The sequence below is a fragment of the Oncorhynchus nerka genome, linkage group LG20 (assembly GCF_034236695.1).
Source record: "Oncorhynchus nerka isolate Pitt River linkage group LG20, Oner_Uvic_2.0, whole genome shotgun sequence".
Taxonomy (NCBI): domain Eukaryota; kingdom Metazoa; phylum Chordata; class Actinopteri; order Salmoniformes; family Salmonidae; genus Oncorhynchus; species Oncorhynchus nerka.
Genome location: NC_088415.1, coordinates 28,349,877 through 28,364,576, shown reverse-complemented (window position 1 = coordinate 28,364,576; position 14,700 = coordinate 28,349,877). Strand labels below are relative to the sequence as shown.

General features: G+C 40.1%; 1 protein-coding gene across 4 annotated transcripts in view; it reads left to right on the top strand.

The window, feature by feature from the left end:
* The window catches only part of LOC115102197 (DNA (cytosine-5)-methyltransferase 3B-like), a 75,650-nt gene extending 69,010 nt beyond the window's left edge, over window positions 1-6,640 (top strand). For all 4 annotated transcript variants that reach the window (XM_029621868.2, XM_029621867.2, XM_029621866.2 and 1 more), the window contains 2 exons: window positions 2,980-3,098; window positions 3,639-6,640. In XM_029621868.2, the coding sequence (XP_029477728.1) occupies window positions 2,980-3,098; window positions 3,639-3,780 (261 nt within the window). In that variant the 3' untranslated portion in view covers window positions 3,781-6,640. The remainder of the gene's footprint in view (window positions 1-2,979; window positions 3,099-3,638) is intronic.
* Window positions 6,641-14,700: the final 8,060 nt, after the last annotated feature.

Genomic DNA, 14,700 nt, shown 5'->3' with positions numbered 1-14,700 from the left:
TAAACGCTACGCGCTTCAGCACTTTCTGGTTCTGTGAACTTGTGTGACTTCGCGGCTGAGCCATTGTTGGTCTTAGACTGTTCCACTTCACAATAACAGCACTTACAGTTGACCGAGGCAGCTCTAGTAGGGCAGAAATTTGGCGAACTGACTAGTTGGAAAGTGGCATCCTATGACGGTGTTACGTTGAAAGTCTTTGACCTCTTCAGTAAGGCCATTCCACTGCCAATGTTTGTCTATGGAGATTGCATGGCTGTGTTTCTTAATTTTTATACACCTGTCAGCAACGACTGTGGCTGAAATTGCCTAATCCACTAATGTGAAGGTGTTTCCACAATACTTTTGTACATATATATTGTATATTCTATTACAGTACAGTACAGATATGAATAAAACCACACTCAGTCCTTCTGTGTCTCCTTCAATATATACAGTTCCGGTCAAGAACATCTTAAATAAGATATCTTAATCATGTCCCCGACCAAAAAAAAAAAAAAAAAAAAGCACTTGTCCTTTCCTACTAGCACTGACTTTGCTGATAACTTCTTTATTGAGGAAGAATTTACTTTCTACAACTGTGATATGTGGTTGTCTCACCTAGCTATCTTAATATGAATGCACTGTAAATCGCTTTGGATAAGAGTGTCTGCTAAGTGACTAAAATGTAAAGGTCAAATGTCATAGTCCCAAGGTCCAGAACAGACTATGGGAGATGCACAGTACTACATAGAGCCATGACTACATGGAACTCTATTCCACATCAAGAAACTCATGCAAGCAGTAAAATTGTATTTTTTTAAATGATAAAAAATACACCTTATGGAACAGCAGGGACTGTGAAGAAACCAGAGGTGGGACCAAGTCATTGTTTTACAAGTCACAAGTAAGTCTCAAGTCTTAGCACTCAAGTCCCAAGTCAAGTCTCAAGTCAAGACCGACAAGTCTCAACTCCTAAACTGAGTTTCGAGTCCTAAACAAGTCATAATGTGCTCTTCACCAAATGTAATACCTTTTCATATTAGTGATAGTTAGTATATTACATTTACGCAAATCATGAATGCTTTTAAAAATATATATATATTTATTACTTTCCAAATAAACTTTATATTTCCATGGAAATATATGGGTAGCCAGGAGAAAGACCATGAGAAAGACCCCCCCCCCCCGTCACGATCGTCGTATTGAGGAGAACAAAGCGCAGCGTCGTGTGAATGCATGATTTAATGAAAGACGGAAAAAATACGAAATACACTAAAACAAACTAACAAGACGAACGTGACTGCTATCGAAACACTGCTAACATGCAACATAACATAGACATTAACCCACGAAATACCCAAAGAAGATGGCTGCCTAAATATGGTTCCCAATCAGAGACAACGATAAACACCTGCCTCTAATTGAGAACCAATCTAGGCAACCATAGACATACATAAACACCTAGATGGTAAACAACCCGATGAACCTACAAAAAACCCTAAACAGTACAAAAACACATACATCACCCATGTCACACCCTGACCTAACCAAAATATATAAAGAAAACAAAGAATACTCAGGTCAGGGCGTGACCCCCCCTCAATAGCGATTGACTATCGAGGATCGCTATGAGGCGCAATCAGGCGATGTAGGCTTGTACACAATTGCCCAACCTTAACCCATACATCCTCTCTGTATGTGGTTACAGTAGGCTAAGGTATGTCAATGGTTTTAGGAACAGCAGTAAAGTCGGGCAGGATTTAGGCTACCAACTGCCTAGCCAGTTGTAGCTCAATCTTGGTTGCAATGATCACATTCCCGCACTGATGACTGTGTGGAGGCTCATTGATTTAACGTTACGTTAGCCTACATGCTACACTAGCAAAGTTATAAATTATATAGCTGTCGGCTATATTAGCCACGATTCTTTGTGCAGCTTCAAATGTTGAACAAAGTTGGAAATTGTTGCGCCTCCGTCTGTAATTTTCTTCCTGCAAGTTTTGCAAGTTGCAATCTGTTTTTTTGTTGATACAGCGGCGTCTTTATATCTGAAAATAATAATTTGGGGTATCATCTTTCCAAGCGCTCCATTTGAATTCACCCGCCGACGTTCCTCTGTACAGCCACGCACAACTTTTTCTCAGCTGGCACGATTTGATTAGCTGCTGTCCAGTTCAAACTGTAATCTCTTAAATGAAGAGTTGACACGCTGCACACTTTTTTTTAATAGCATCAATTTTATATTTGGGCTTGGGGAGGGTATCAAGTGGGTTCGAGTCAAAAGGCTCAAGTGCAAGTTAAGTCATGAGTGTCACGGCTGGCTGAAGGACTGGATCAAAATGACACAGACAAAACGAAGAACAACAAACCACCCGTGAAGCTTTGGGCTATGTGCCCTGAACAACTACATAGTTAACTTCCCACAAAACAGGTGGGGGAAAAGGGTACCTAAGTATGGTTCTCAATCAGAGACAACGATAGACAGCTGTCCCTGATTGAGAACCATACCAGGCCAAGACATAGAAATACAAAACATAGAAAAAAGGACATAGAATGCCCACCCTAGTCACACCCCGGCCTAACCAAAATAGAGAATAAAAAGCCTCTCTATGGCCAGGGCGTGACAACGAGTCATTGGTGTTAAAGTCAAAGTCGAGTTGCAAGTTATCATATTTCTGACTTGAGTCCAAGTCATGTGACTCGAGTCCACACCTCTGGAAGAGACACATGCATACACACACTTGATAACATACGCACTATACACACACGTACACATGGATTTTGTATTGTAGATATGTGGTAGTAGAGTAGTGGCCTGAGGGCACACACAAAATGTAAAATTGTATAACTGCCTTCCTTTTGCTGGACCCCAGGAAGAGTAGCTGCTGCCTTGGTAATTTCCACTTATTTTAGAAGAAATAGTGAATCGAGCAAGAGGGTCAATATTTTGATCGCATCTGTATAGTGTTAATATGAGTGTGTATTTTCTCTGTCCTGTAGTTTGGAAAGGTGCGCACCATCACCACGCGCGCCAACTCCATCAAGCAGGGCAAAGACCAGCACTTTCCCGTCATGATGAATGGCAAAGAGGACATTCTGTGGTGCACCGAGCTGGAGAGGTGAGACCAATGATGTATATAAACCCTGGATGACTAACAGGAAGAGCTGTATTGAAGCCACCGCGCAGCCATCTTGGTACTCCTCCTCAATTGTAAAAGATTTTGGAAGCTATAGAATATGCTTTTATTAATGTCTACATTCGTTTTTGACACATTTATTCTATTACAAACACCTTCATGTATGCTTTTAAATTATATTATGTGAGCTAAACATAAAGATAAAACATTGTCCTTCATGTATTTTAGAGAGTACTAATGTTACTGTCCCATCTGCAACAAACAAAAACTTAAATACACATTTTTGTCCTTAGAACATTCTATTCATATACTGTAGAATTCCATGTATTCCTATGGAGGACTGCTCCTAAAAGGGTGTGCCAATATGGCCAACCGGTAGCTTCAAAGTCTCTCATTGGCTAATACATAGCATTAGCAATCCAGGTTTTATAAACATCATTGGGTGAGACCAAGACCCACAATTCTATTCAGACTGTGCCGCTCACACGTTTAGAAACTGTTCTAATCCTCTGTTCCCTCCAGGATCTTTGGCTTCCCGGTCCACTACACAGATGTGTCCAACATGGGCCGCGGTGCCAGGCAGAAGCTTCTGGGCAGGTCCTGGAGCGTACCTGTCATCAGACACCTGTTTGCCCCTCTGAAGGACTACTTTGCATGTGAATAGCGCCCTCCCTAACCAACCTCTCTGTAGTTCTAACTTGACATTGGCACTTCAATCAGAAGTGCCAATGTCAAGTTAGACAATCTTGTTATCCCCTGGTAGGCAAAAGCCAAAGTGTTATTTTAGGGTTTTAAGGTTTTATACACTGCTTTTACTTCTTAACAAATTACTTCCCCTCATGTTGTCTTTGAGTGGATTTGTTGTAATCACAAAGTCAGACATATTTTTATGCCACACTGATTTTCTAAAACTAGAGAAAGTTTTATATAACAATTTATATAGATCTCTTTATCAATGAGTAGACATTTTTGTTTCATTTTCATGATGTCAACATTGGGAAATGTACGTGTTCTTCTCCCAAATGCCAATGTGAAGTAATACTTGAAACCATTCAATACAAAAATGCTGAGAGACAATAAAGAACGCTCCATTCTCAGCCATGCCAAAATACATTTATAAAATGTACTGTAAAATCAATACAAAGACGTAAAGACATCTCAATATTGGACATTTTGACATTTGTCATGTGCTACTGTTCTAAAGTATCCATATTCTTGAACTGGAAGTTAGTTTTTGCTTTCACCATATATAAGTGAGAGTTACCTCATCATCCAGGGCATCTGAAAACCCATCTTGGCTATCTGTACAAAAAGTCACTGGAATGTTTTATAGAAATGGTATACTTCATTTTTATACTGTATATATGAAAATGTTTACAAGATTTAAAAAATATTTGATTGGACTTTGGGAGTTTCATTGTCCCAATGTCATCTTAAATTTCTATTTTTAAATCTGTAAATTTCAGTGGTTGATAAACCCCAGTATGGTGCATAGATATCCTCACCATTGTTAAAATGCTCTGGACTTCAGATTGAAGTACAATATAAACTTATTTTGTCTACTCATTTTGTCTACATTTGTAGCCCTTTTTTGTTTTGGTAAATGAATGTGGAGAGTTTGCTGTGCAGTTTTAAAATACTGGACTTTTTTTTTGCTGATTTTACATAGCATATGTTCACAGTGGAGACCTGCCAGTTATTTGTTTTTTACTGAGTACTACTCAGTACTACTCACTCGTTCATGGTGCCTTTTAGCAGTCTTTAGCAGAGCTTACTTTAGTAAAACACTGACTATATGTCATAAACAGCACTTGCTTTACTTCAAAGGTTATTTTTACTAAGATACCAAAATACATAAGATGTTTACATGCTTTATTAATAGCACTGTATCCTTTTCCTTTTGATAAATGTCATAATTATGATTTTGAATATTCAAAATGTTTTTTCTATTCTTTTTATGGCTTTTTATGACTACACCTTCAACATTTTTTGTTTTATATACTCAGATATTCTGCTTACTTGCAACAAAAGCTGAAGTAGTAGCACAATATATACAGAGCCTTCAGAAAGTATTCATACTCCTTGATTTATTCCACATATTGTTGTGTTACAGCCTGAATTCTAAACGGATTAAATAGATTTTTTTCCTTACCCATCTACACATAATACCCCATAAAGACAAAGGGAAAACATGTTTTTAGACATTTTTGCTCATTTAATGAAAATGCAATATACCATTTACATAACTATTCACACCCCTGAGTCAATACTTTGTAGAAGCACCTTTGATTACAGCTGTGAGTATTTCTGGGTAAGTCTCTAAGAGCTTTCCACATCTAGATTGTGCAACATTTGCTCATTATTTTTACAATTCTTCAAGCTCTGTCAAATTGGTCGTTGATCATTGCAAGACAACCATTTTCAGGGTCTTGTCATATTTTTCCAAGTAAATTTAAGTCAAAACTGTAACTCGGCCATTTGGTCTTGTGTTTTAGGTTATTGTCCTGCTCGTAGGTGGATAGCAGACTGAACCAGATTTTGCCTGTGCTGAGCTCCATTCCGTTTATTTTTTATCCTGAAAAACTCCCCAGTCCTTAACGATTACAAGCATACCCATAAGATGATGCAGTCACCACTATGCTTGGAAATATGGAGAGTGGTACTCAGTAATGTGTTGTATTGGATTTGTATTCGGGACAAAAATGTATTGCTTTGCCCACATTTTTTGCAGTGTTACTTTAGTGCCTTGTTGCAAACTGGATGCATGTTTTGGAATATTTTTATTCTGTACAGGCTTCCTTCGTTTCATGCTGTCAATTAGGTTCGTATTATGGAGTAACTACGATGTTGTTGATCCATCCTCGGTTTTCCTTCCTCTGAGTTAGGAAGAATGCCTGTATGTTTGTAGTGGCTGGGTGAATTGATACACCATCCAAAGTGTAATTAATAACTTCACCCTGCTCAAAGGGATATTCAATGTTCCTTTTGTAAACACATGTTTATTCCTGAACTTATTTTGGCTTGCCTTAGCAAAGGGGTTCAATACTTAATGACTCAAGAGATTTCAGCTTTTCAATTTTAATTCATTTGTAAAAACATAATACCGCATTGACATTATGGGGTATTGTGTGTAGGCCAGTGACAAGAAGTGTAAAAAGTTGAGGGGTGTGAATACTTACTGAAGGCACTGTATAAGGCTTGCTTGAGATGTATTATTTTATCAAGCATTTTAGAACATTATTAATCAATAGGCTTTTTTGTATGTTAGATTTGCAACATCTTTTTATATATATATATGATTTATATTTGGTGAAAAATACTTTCTCCAATAATACTGTACTTCCATTGTGCATTCAAATGTTTTTAAACTAAACGTGTTGTTTGAACAGGGAGTTATTCAAAAAGATCTGTCTCCTATTTTTGTACTTGTGTACTGTTTGGAAATGCAGCAAGAAAGTATTTATTTTTACTCATATATGTTACTTCTTTCTATTCAATAAAAACGGCTTTAATTATGTTCTTTACTATGTTGGTTTTCCTTGTAATTTCAACAGTAAAACAATGTAGAATTCATTGTAAAATACCTTTAATGTGTTTTACAGCATTAATGCTGTAGATTGTACTGCAAATGGGTAAAATGCTGAAAAATACTGTTATTAATTTTAAGCCTCCTGTAAAAATGACTCTTAGTTTATTTCTTTACAGTAGTACCTGCTAAGAAAAGCAACTTCCCTGAGAACAGTCTTGGTTTCAACAAAGGGATACAGCGCTCTTTCTCTCTCTCTCACACACCACAGATGTTTGCCCCTGCATTCATTACTCATGCAAAAAAACAGAAATGTGGCGAACTACAGTTTTGCTTGTGGGGTAGAGTGCCCTTGCACCAAAGCATCACAACTCGTTGCACTACCACGACCTCATCCTGCAACTTGGGCGACTCATTAGTTTGTGGACACCAAGGTTTGAGAGCAAGCACTCCTGCTTCAAGGAGTGAGCCAGAAAACTACCTGAGAGCCACCAGTTACTCCAATCTTACTTATGCAGCTGCCAATTGTTTCCACATAGTATTGAAGTTGTTGGTGTCATGAATTAATTTGTGGAGCAATTATTAATAACAACGCCATTCAGGGAGCTGTACAGTCAAAAGTGTTCGCAAAGTACTGTAGATGTTCAAAATTGTATACAAAGTAAAAACACACTAAAGGCCTTGTTCTAATGGGAGAAAATGATGACTGATACACATTTGGAAAGATCTCACTGATATTGGTCACAGAATCACATGTTAATTTTATTGTTGGGGTGTATCAGTCTGTCACTGATCGATGTCGCGGTTCATTTTATACCAGATTCTCTGATTAATTATGTGTGTGTTAATGAAGATAGTCTGAGTAATTATTACCCACTACCAATTTATAAAGTGTCAGGTTTCTTTGCTTCCCTGCATCACTCAGTGTGTTCTCCTTAAACCAGTGTCAGGATGGAGGGTCTTCAAGATGCAATTAAACACCAACTGCCCGAGTTGGAGACCGAGATGGTGAGATCTTTGTCGGTGCATCTGAGGGCAAATGTTGGAGTGGAGAATATTAACGACCTTGAATATGTTCAGCCTGAGGACATAAAATACCATTTGACTCCAACATAGTGCCGGGAATTGCTTCAGTCCTTCAACCAAAGAGGTGAGCTCTTGATTGATAAATATTTATGTAATTGTTATGAAAAAAGGTGCTATCTAGAACCTAAAATGGTTATTTGGCTGTCCCCATAGGATAACCCTTTGAAGATCCCTTTTTGATTCCAGGTACATGTATAACCCTTTTGGTTCTAGGTAGAAATCTTCTGGGTTCCATGTAGAACCCTTTCCACAGAGGGTTCTCTGTGGAAAGGGTTTCCAGACATTTCTGGGGGGAATGGCCCTAGCCCTCACCCTCCAATCCAACAGGTCCCAGACATGCTCAATGGGATTGAGATCCGGGCTCTTCGCTGGCCATGGCAGAACACTGACATTCCTGTCTTGCAGGAAATCAGGCACAGAACGAGCAGTATGGCTGGTGGAATTATCATGCTTGGAGGGTCATGTCAGGATGAGCCTGCACGTGGGTATAAACAATGGACCCTGGGCATCTTTCTTTTTGTGTTTTTCCGAGTCAGTAGAAAGGCCTCTTTAGCGTCCATAACTGTGACCTTAATTGCCTACTGTTTGTAAGTTGTTAGTGTCTCAATGACCGCTCCACAGGTGCATGTTCATTCATAGTTTATGGTTCATTGAACAAGCATGGGAAACAGTGTTTAAACCCTTTACAATGAGATCTGTGAAGTCATTTGGATTTTTACGAATTATCTTTGAAAGACAGGGTCCTGAAAAAGGGAAGTTTCTTTTTTTGCTGAGTTTAGTTCGTTTGTTTGCCCTAAAAAAAATGGGAGCGAGACATATGCAATCAAATGGACGGAAATATTCAAATGTTTGTAAGAGTTTTCGTCCTTCTTACGAAGAGGAGTAGTATGAAAGATCAGAAGACCAAAACGCAGCGTGGTAAGTAATAATGTTTTAAAGACAATAGAACACTCGAACAAAACAACAAACGATGACGTGAATATACAAACCGAAAACAGTACCGTGTGGACCAAACACTCACACAGAAAACAAACACCCACAACCCAAAAGTGAAACCCAGGCTACCTAAGTATGATTCTCAATCAGGGACAAAAATTGACAGCTGCCTCTGATTGAGAACCATACTAGGCCAAACTCAAAAACCAACAGAAAAACAAACATAGACTGCCCACCCAACTCACGCCCTGACTATACTAAAACAAAGATATAATAACAGAACTAAGGTCAGAACGTGACAATGTTTCTGAAAATGAATTGTTTGTCCTCTTGTGCTGGTATGGAGTGCAGCGCATAGCCTAACAGCATTTTTTTTCCTTGTATATTTTTTAAGAAAATGAAGAATGGATAGGACACTTGTCCTCCTCCAAGCATCAGGGACCTCCAGGAACAGTAGCCTATCCTTTTCACCAAGTTATGGCTCTGCGACCACTTCAATACTTGTGATTGACAGTCACCTGACTCAAGCTCTCCTGAACAAGGGTAAGAGAATTTTCAACTTTTTTAAAAGCCGAAAGACCAAGTTGAGGAGAGAGATCCAGTGCCTGCTGAATGAAATCGACGGTTACATAAAAGGCAATGACGATCTAACAGCCACTGTTGCCATTCTTCTGTTAATGACCCACTTCAAAGAGAAGGACGAGTCTCTGTTCCTCTTGGCAGATGTGAGGAATAGTATTTTTATACTTATAAAGTTAATATGATTAATGGTGATTATACTGTACTATTACACATGATTTGAATATTTTCTATATGTATGTTTTGTGATTTTAGGTCACTGCATCTCGGGTTGATGTCGAGGCGCAAATTCCTTTGCCAGACACACCAAGGCTGATCATGCTTGGTAATACATTTATTTAATTTAAAGTGGAACAGAAATATATAGTATTGTGGTACCTATCTAGAGATGTCTAGTAAGTATACACTAACAGCCTTACTTTTGTGTATTTCAGGAAATCCATCCTCAAAATGGATGGTGTCGATCGGGGGGAGAGTGGTCTGTGTTTTGGACAGTGAGTCCAACTTTGCTGCTGCCCTCTGTGCTCTTCAGCACTTTCTATGTTTTTAACATAGAATACCAGGAGTCGACCTCTGCAACCTTGGAGCTGATACAGAGGTAAGCATTGAACATTCATTAATCCAACACTTACATTTAGCATTTGTTAGTTACATTGCAATGATATTCCTTATTGTTTGTGTACTTTTTCCACTCAAACTCGTTCAGGTCTGTGAGAAAGTGTGTAACATGTGGGTCAATTGGCAATGGCTTCCTCTGAACGAACTTTCCGGTCTAGCGGCTCACTTCTGCTTTAGCTGTGAATTTGGTTCCTTCGAGGTTTATTCGAACCAGGAACCTGCACAACCCAACATGGAATATATTAAATCAGTTGAGGCATTGAAAATGATCTGCTTGCTCCATCCCAGAGCCTGTGTTGGCTTGTGGTAGCATGCTACTCTGGCTCCAGTCTAGCACTGCTTGCTCCTTTCTATCCGTCCTTCTCTCAGCCCCTTTTTCTCTCGATCTCTCTTTCTCTCATTTCTTTCTCAAAGACAGGCAGGCAAGCAGTTCTTGTTGTAGTTTTTTTGTCAAAATGTCTTCATTTTCTACTGTTGTTTTCCTATTTTTCATTGATCTGTTTAGATTTTTTTTTTTTTTTTACATAATCCTGTATTGTTGCTCTTTTCAAATGTTGTTCTTTGTGGTTAAAGTGCAATTCATGTGAAATTCCTATTATGAATTTTAATAAATATATATATTTGTACACATTGTTTTTCTTACAATATTACATTTCAGGGAGGTGTCTTCTAAAGACAACCTGCAATGCTGCTTAGTACTGTAAAATAATTGTATATTACTGTAAGTATTCTCCTGTAAATTTACAGCATTATACTGGCACCACAGTTGCCAGTTTAATACAGCTGTAATATAGTTTACAGCATGATTTATGTGACATACATATTACAGCATCCCTGCTGTACATTTACAGCAGGGATGCTGTAATATGTTTTACAGTAAGGAAAATCATGCTGTAAACATAGCAAAATTACAGTATTAAACTGGCAACTGTGGTGCCAGTATAATGCTGTAAATTTACAGGGAAAAGTTTTACACTGTACAGTCTCGTACGGTGGGTTCCAATTTAGAACCAGGAACAGATATAGCCCTTGGTTCTCAAGGGCTATATCACATTTTTCTACAGCTGGCCATGCTTTCCACCTGGCTACCCATAATCCGGTCAACAGCTCTGCACCCCCCACAGCAACATGCCCAAGCCTCCCCATTTCTCCATCACCTAAATCCAGATAGCTGATGTTCTGAAAGAGCTGCAAAATCTGGATCCCTACAAATCAGATGGGCTAGATAATCTGACCCTCTCTTCCAAGCCAAGTTAACAAACAGATTACCAAGCCTTTTCGAATCCCACCGTACCTTCTCCGCTATGCAATCTGGTTTCAGAGCTGGTCATGGTTGCACCTCAGCCAAGCTCAAGATCCTAAACGATATCAGAGCAGCTCACAGTAATCTGTGAGCTGCTCTGACAATTGGTGCTTAAAACTAGTGAGGGAGATAAGTGTTTCCAGTTTCAGAGATTTTTGTAGTTCGTTCCAGTCATTGGCAGCAGAGAACTGGAAGGAGAGGCGGCCAAAGAAATAATTGGTTTTGGGGGTGACCAGAGAGATATACCTGCTGGAGCGCGCGCTACAGGTGGGTGATGCTATGGTGACCAGCGAGCTGAGATAAGGGGGGACTATACCTAGCAGGGTCTTGTAGATGACATGGAGCCAGTGGGTTTGGCGACGAGTATGAAGCAAGGGCCAGCCAACGAGAGTGTGCAGGTCGCAATGGGTCGCAAACGGATTGCACTGTGATAGACTGCATCCAATTTGTTGAGTAGGGTATTGGAGGCTATTTTGTAAATGACATCGCCGAAGTCGAGGATTGGTAGGATGGTCAGTTTTACAAGGGTATGTTTGGCAGCATGAGTGAAGGATGCTTTGTTGCGAAATAGGAAGCCAATTCTAGATTTAACTTTGGATTGGAGATGTTTGATGTGGGTCTAGAAGGAGAGTTTACAGTCTAACCAGACACATAGGTATTTGTAGTTGTCCCCATATTCTAAGTCAGAGCCGTCCAGAGTAGTGATGTTGGACAGGCGTGCAGGTGCAGGCAGCGATCGGTTGAAGAGCATGCATTTAGTTTTACTTGTATTTAAGAGCAATTGGAGGCCACGGAAGGAGAGTTGTATGGCATTGAAGCTCGTCTGGAGGTTAGTTAAAACAGTCTCCAAAGAAGGGCCAGAAGTATACAGAAGTACACCTCTGTGTAGAGGTGGATCAGAGACTCACCAGCAGCAAGAGCGACATCATTGATGTATACAGAGAAGAGAGTCGGTCCAAGAATTGAACCCTGTGGCACCCCCATAGAGACTGCCAGAGGTCCGGACAGCAGACCTTCCGATTTGACACACTGAACTCTATCAGAGAAGTAGTTGGTGAACCAGGCGAGGCAATCATTTGAGAAACCAAGGCTGTCAAGTCTGCCGATGAGGATGTGGTGATTGACAGAGTCAAAAGCCTTGGCCAGATCAATGAATACGGCTGCACAGTAATGTTTCTTATCGATGGCGGTTAAAGATATCGTTTAGGACCTTGAGCGTGGCTGAGGTGCACCCATGACCAACTCTGAAACCAGATTGCATAGCAGAGAAGGTATGGTGAGATTCAAAATGGTCGGTAATCTGTTTGTTGACTTGGCTTTCGAAAGACCTTAGAAAGGCACGGTAGGATATATATAGGTGTGTAGCAGTTTGGGTCAAGAGTGTCCCCCCCTTTGAAGAGGGGGATGACCGCAGCTGCTTTCCAATCTTTGGGAATCTCAGACGACACGAAAGAGAGGTTGAACAGGCTAGTAATAGGGGTGGCAACAATTTCGGCAGATAATTTTAGAAAGAAAGGGTCCAGATTGTCTAGCCCGGCTGATTTGTAGGGGTCCAGATTTTGCAGCTCTTTCAGAACATCAGCTGACTGGATTTGGGAGAAGGAGAAATGGGGAAGGGTTGGGCGAGTTGCTGTGGGGGGTGCAGTGCTGTTGACCGGGGTAGGAGTAGCCAGGTGGAAAGCATGGCCAGCCGTAGAAAAATGCTTATTGAAATTCTCAATTATAGTGTATCTAACTACCTCATCCCCTTCCTGTATTTATTTATTTATTTTGCTCCTTTGCACCCTAGTATCTCTACTTGCACATTCATCTTCTGCACATCTACCACTCCAGTGTTTAATTGCTATATTGTAATTACTTCGCCACCATGGCCTATTTATTGCCTTACCACCCTTATCCTACCTCATTTGCACACACTGTATATAGACTTTTTCGAATGTATTATTGACCGTATGTTTTGTTTATTCCATGTGTAACTCTGTGTTGTTGTATGTGTCGAACTGCTTTGCTTTATCTTGGCCAGGTCCCAGTTGCAAATGAGAACTTGTTCTCAACTAGCCTACCTGGTTAAATAAAGGTGAAATAAAAATAAATAAATACACCCTCTCATGGGTCAAGCCCTTCAGGAAGACCACATGAGACATACACTACATGACCAAAAGTATGTGGACATTCCTGTGTTGTCTTGGCTGTGTGCTTAGGGTCGTTGTCCTGTTGGAAGGTGAACCTTCGCCCCAGTGTCACGCCCTGGCCATAGAGAGGCTTTTATTATTTATTTTGTTTAGGACAGGGTGTGACTAGGGTGGGCATTCTAGTTTATTTATTTCTATGTTTTGACCGGGAATGGTTCTCAATCAGGGACAGCTGTCTATCGTTGTCTCTGATTGGGAATCATACTTAGGCAGCCTTTTTGCCCACCTGTTTTGTGGGTAGTTGTTTTCTGTATAGTTTATGCACCTTACAGAACTGTTTCGGTTTTCCCTCTGTTTATTTTGTTCGACACTTCCCACGCTGCGCTTTGGTCCGATCCTCATTACGACGAGAGCCGTGACACCCAGTGTGAGGTCCTGAGTGCTATAGAGCAGGTTTTCATCAAGGATCTTTCTGTACTTTGCTCTGTTCATCTTTCCCTCGATCCTGACTAATCTCCCAGGCCCTGCCACTGAAAAACATCCCACAGCATGATGCAGCCACCACCATACTTCACCATAGGGATGGTGCCAGGTTTCCTTCAGGTGTGAAGCTTGGCATTCAGGCCAAAGAGTTCAATCTTGGTTTCATCAGACCAGAGAATCTTGTTTCTAAAGGTCTGAGTCTTTAGGTGCCTTTTGGCAAACCCCAAGCAGGCTGTCATGTGCCTTCTACTGAGGAGTGGCTTCTGTCTGGCTGCTCTGCCATAAAGGCCTGATGAGGAGAAAAATAACAATTGAATCTATTTCAGAATAAGGCCATAATTTAACAAAATTTGGAAAAGGTAATGGAGTCTGAATACTATAATTATAACTTTTCACCACCATTTAGCAGATAAATAATATTAGTCACAAAAAGATCCCACCATGTTGAACGAACAAATTAGGCCTATTTGTCGGCATTTATAACAATTACACCAAAACGTTCTATCACAGCTGTCGTGTTTTTTAAAATACATATTACTTTACTCACATAAAACTGTGGATAGAAACGTGGATAATGTTAATCCATTCGTTTAACAACTAAATTACTCGGAGTTTGAGTCGATCCCAACTGAAGTTAGTTTCGACCTTCGCCATTTTAGACCCGTTGGAGCTGCCATTTGACAACAGAACTAGGCTACTGTAGGCCTATGCACAGAATGTTTCAACTAAATGGGACGGAATGGTCACATTACTACAGATTTAGCCTATCCAGATTTAGGCATATTTCGGGAACGAAGGCGTTATGTTTCTATCAAGAAAGTTCAACCCTGTGGTCCCCCTACCTACCCCCATGGTGTTTTTATAGTCCTAAATGTTGTTTTGTCCTGGAACGTGATGAATATGAGGGTACATTCGGTTACT